Raw genomic sequence first — 5,000 nt, 5'->3', positions numbered from 1 at the left:
GCAAGCTTTTCTGTTACTATTGAAAATATATATATCTCATTTATATTACTCTTTCTTACCCATGGTATATTTTTTATCAGCATGTACTCAGCGTTCAATAATACAACATATTTGATTTTACCGTATATGGTTTAATCATCTCCTTACCACCTGCATCCAAATCGTCACATTTGTTACGACACAATAAACATTTCTCTTATTCAGATGTATTTTGTACATCACAAACCTTGAAGAATGATCTTTATGTAATTAATAAGAACACGAAGTTGTCCTGCAGGTAGCTTGTTTGAGAAAATCAATTTTTCTGCTGGGTAAGCCTGCCTTTTTGGGGAAAAAAAACAAACCCGAAAATGATCGGTAAGGAGAGAGTTAATATACATTTTTCGACAAAAGCAGTCGATATGAAGGCTATGAGAACTTTTATAGGGAGCATGCTAGAACCGTAGCAGCCACGTCACTCATTTCACGGTTCCACCCATTCGCCGACAGCCTACACACGTGATAGTCAAAACATGTACAGACAAATCACTTAAATTTGTCAGCAATCTTTCATTTCAAGTTTATTTTTAATCAACGTTTTTATATCACCATTGAAAATAAACATATCATTTAAATATTACTCTTATTCTGTGGGTTTTTTTTATCTGCATGTTTTCAGGGTTTTAATACTATATATTATGTGATTTTACCTTATATGATTTAATATACATTGGGCGCCATATGCATTCTATGAAGGCCATGAGGACTTTTATAGGGAGCACACTGGAACCGTGACAGCCGTAGCCATCGTTTATTTATAGCCTGACACTAGAACCCTCCAGGAATTATAGTCTGACGTCATTTTAAAGGTTTGTGGAGTTTCTAGTGAGTTGTCGTTAGTAGAGCTCAAGGAAACAAGTGATTCCATTGGTTGAACTATTGAATACAACTGCGCACGATTTGTTTTCTTTTGTGGCCAAAGACTTCTCTTTTGACATCAGTCTTTGGTCATTGTCAGTGGTCATGCTATAGATAGTATGTAGATGACGTCACTCAGGCCTTTGTTATTGTTTTTGCCATCTGCGTTTGTGAGTTGTTCTCACTAAACTGTATTAACCAGACTATAAAAGTTTATGGTTACACAGAGTTTGTGTGTTGGTCCGTTATACTTCCGGATGGCAATGTTGTGACTCCTTGGCCAAGCGCATTCTATCTATAAGATTACGATGGCAACGGACAGCCACGTCTCACGATTCCACCCATTCGCCGACAGCCTACACACGTGATAGTCAAAACCTGTACAGACAAATCGCTTATTCGTCAGCAATCTTTTATTTCAAGTTTATTTTTAATCAACGTTTTTATATCACTATTGAAAATAAACATATCATTTAAATATTACTCTTATTCAATGGTTTTTTTATCAGCATGTTCCCGGCGTTTATTACTACATAATATGTGATTTTACCTTATATGGTTTACAATACAGTTGGCGACATAAACATTATTTATGACGGCTATGAGGACTTTTATAGGGAGTACACTGGACCGTTAAGCCACGTCATTCATTTCACCTTCCCTTTTGATTCAACGACATCCGACACACGCTTTGAATCACTTATTTGTGACCCACCGTATCAAAGCGGTATTATGTCGGGATCCACTCGGTAAGGGAAATTGAATTCATAGCCACAAATATCCAACTTGGGTTTAATTTATGTACGTTATGCTGGAGTATAAAGACTATTTCTTGCATTGCAAAAACTTCTAAGCTCCAATTTCTCATCATTCTATCTCTAAATTCACTTTTTGGGGTCTGAATCATCCCGACATAATACCGTTTTGAGACGGAGGGTCACATTTGTCAGTACTCCTTTATTTCAAGTTCGTTTTTAATCAAAGGTTTTCTTTTGAAAGCCTCATTGAAGACAGGGTAGCTACTTCCTTTCAGTTTTCTGTGAATGAGTTTTATTGATTTCATTGAATGATATAAGTACAAGATCGCATGTGCTTATAGATAGTATGCATACGCCCTTACGAGCACTTTTTTGGTGGAAAAGGGGCGCTATAGAAATTACGCATTAATATTTATATCATTTATTGAAAATGAATATATTGTTTATATATTACTCTTTTTTCCAGTGTTTTTGTCAGCATGTTCTCAGCGTTTAACACCATATATTATTTGATTTTATCGAATACGGTTTGATACTCATTTTGGCGACATATGTGACCCTCCTTCTTAAAATGGTATTATGTCGGGATGATTCAGACCCCAAAAAGTGAATTTAGAGATAGAATGATGAGAAATTGGAGCTTAGAAGTTTTTGCAATGAAAGAAATAGTCTTTACACTCCAGCATGACGTACAGAAATTAAACCCAAGTTGGATATTTGTGGCTATGAATTCAATTTCCCTTACCGAGTGGAAGCCGACATAATACCGCTTTGATACGGTGGGTCACATATTATTTTATTTTATCGAATACGATTTGATACTCATTTTGACGACATATGAAGTCTTTATGCAGGCTTTAGACTTTTCAAGGGAGGACATTGATTGGAACCGTGGCAGCCACGTCACTCATATCACGGTTCCACCTATTCGCCGACATCCGACAGCCTACACACGTGATAGTCAAAACCTGTACAGACGAATCGCTTATTTGTCAGCAGTCCTTTATGTGGTCTTGTGGTATGACACTCGCTTTCGGATCGGAAGGTCATGAGTTCGAGCCTCGCGCTTGGCATTTTGGCTTTACAACACCTTTTTAAAAAAAAAAAAAAATATTTTTAGCAAATGTAACCCAAGTTTTTGTATCGGGTTTTATTTTAATGCTTTTTTAATTATTTTTTTTTTTTTTTACGATAACTACTATGTTACTAGTGTGCACCTTGTGTGAGTGTGTCTATGTCAATATTGTATTGTTATAAATGTGTAACCAAATGACAAATTGCCACTTTTTTGGGGACAATAAAGAATTATTATTATTATTATTATTATTATTATTATTATTATTATTATTATTATTATTATTATTATTATTATTATTATTATTATTATTATTATTATTATTATTATTATTATTATTATTATTAAACCTGGCCGTCAAAAGCGTTGTCTATGTTGAAAAAAAAAATGGCAATATCGCCTCAGAGGCATCATGTCTTGTTCTACATGTTACGTGTTGGTCAGAGACCCTTGTTACTCTAAACAAAGCGTCCCTGACCAACAGCAACACTTTGACTTCGAGCACACGCTTTGTTTATTTTTAATGGAAAATATAGTAAAAACACACGGCAAGACTTTTATATTACGTTTGAATGTTTTATTGAGTCGTGTATTTGATATAGATATCTCTAGTTGATATTTTCAAAAAATAATGGAACAAAAAACCAACATCACACATTTGTGACCCACCGTATCAAAGCGGTATTATGTCGGGATCCACTCGGTAAGGGAAATTGAATTCATAGCCACAAATATCCAACTTGGGTTTAATTTCTGTACGTTATGCTGGAGTATAAAGACTATTTCTTGCATTGCAAAAACTTCTAAGCTCCAATTTCTCATCAATCTATCTCTAAATTCACTTTTTGGGGTCTGAATCATCCCGACATAATACCGTTTTGAGACGGAGGGTCACATTTCCAGTCAAATTTACACTAAAATACATTTTCCCCCCTTTAAGAAAATGAGACCCACCGTTTTTTAATTTTTATTTTAAGGTTAATACACTATGCCTATGTTTATTGTTGTATGTTATGTATAAGATGAAAGTAAAACTAAACTGGCAAAGTGACGACAAACATTGGATGTCTCTTTTTCCTGAGAAATATGGCACTTCGTATCTAAACGATTTCTTTTGTGGCCAAAGACGTTGTCTTTTGACGTCATTTGTTGGTCAGTGTCAGGCTATAGATAGTATGAAGTTTACGTCACTCAGGTCGTTGTTATTGTTATTGCTTTTTTTTTTTTGAGGTTCCTTCCTTCATTTGGCATAACACAGAATAAAGGAAATCAAAGTAACGGGAGTTATTTCCCTCCCATCAGATTCCTTCCTTCATTTGGCATCACACAGTTGTAGCCCTGCGTCTCTGTTGAAGGATATCGGTGACACTGTAGCTTGTTGGGCCATGGGAGGTTGTGGTACAGACGTAGGTAGTGGGGCTCGCACGCTGTTCGGATCTGAGGAGGAGGAGGAGGAGGAGGAGGAGGATGAGGAGGAGGAGGAGGGGGAGGAGGAGGAGGGGGAGGAGGAGGAGGAGGAGGAGGGGGGAGGAGGAGGGGGGAGGAGTAGGGGGAGGAGGAGGGGGGGAGGGGAGGGGGAGGAGGGGGAGGAGGAGGAGGAGGGGAGGGGAGGAGGAGGAGGAGGAGGAGGAGGAGGAGGTGGGGGAGGAGGAGAAAAAAAAGATGGAATGAAATTGATGTCACTCAGATCTGTGTTATTTATTGTTTATAGATAGAACGAATTTGGCGTCACTCAGGTCTTTGTTATTGGTTTTTGCCATCCGCGTTTATGAGTAACGTTCACCTAACTGTATTATCCAGACTATAAAAGTTCATGGTTACACATAGTTTTATGTGTTTGTCCGTTTATACTCCCAGATGGCAATGTTATGAGCTTCTAAGACAAGTGCATACTATCTATAGGGAATGAGATTAGCGGAAGAGTAGCGTCCCTTGATTGGACGTCACCCATAGTCTGTGATGTCACCGGCGGAAAAGTTATTAGAGAGAGAATGTCATGTTGGTTGTGCGCATGCGTCTCTCGTCCTTGCGTCCATGCGCACAACCAACATGACGTTCTCTCTCTAATAACTTTTCCGCCGGTGACGTCACAGACTATGGGTGACGTCCTATCAAGGGATGCTACTCTTCCGCTAATCTCATTCCCTATAGACAGCCATTTTAATGATTTCTCACAAGATTCTATCAAGCTGACATTAAACGTTATAGATTTACACATAGTATGTGTGTGTGTGTGTGTGTGTGTGTGTGTGTGTGTCATGTTGCATCCG

At 37.8% G+C, this 5,000-nt stretch overlaps 2 protein-coding genes across 6 annotated transcripts in view; one reads left to right on the top strand and one right to left on the bottom strand.

Moving 5' to 3' along the window:
- LOC144960828 (uncharacterized) overlaps window positions 1–5,000 on the top strand; it is a 131,094-nt gene that overhangs the window by 69,798 nt on the left and 56,296 nt on the right. The window lies entirely within an intron of this gene.
- Window positions 3,297–5,000, bottom strand: part of LOC144960829 (uncharacterized) — a 15,200-nt gene continuing 13,496 nt past the window's right edge. For both annotated transcript variants that reach the window (XM_078894197.1, XM_078894196.1), the window contains exon 7: window positions 3,297–4,167. In XM_078894197.1, coding sequence (XP_078750323.1) covers window positions 4,015–4,167 — 153 coding nt within the window. In that variant the 3' untranslated portion in view covers window positions 3,297–4,014. The remainder of the gene's footprint in view (window positions 4,168–5,000) is intronic.

This window comes from Berghia stephanieae, chromosome 15 (assembly GCF_034508935.2).
Source record: "Berghia stephanieae isolate SIO BIC M18660-M18661 chromosome 15, UCSD_Bste_1.3, whole genome shotgun sequence".
Taxonomy (NCBI): domain Eukaryota; kingdom Metazoa; phylum Mollusca; class Gastropoda; order Nudibranchia; family Aeolidiidae; genus Berghia; species Berghia stephanieae.
Note: the sequence above shows the minus strand (reverse complement) of the source record. Positions and strands in the feature narration are given on the sequence as shown.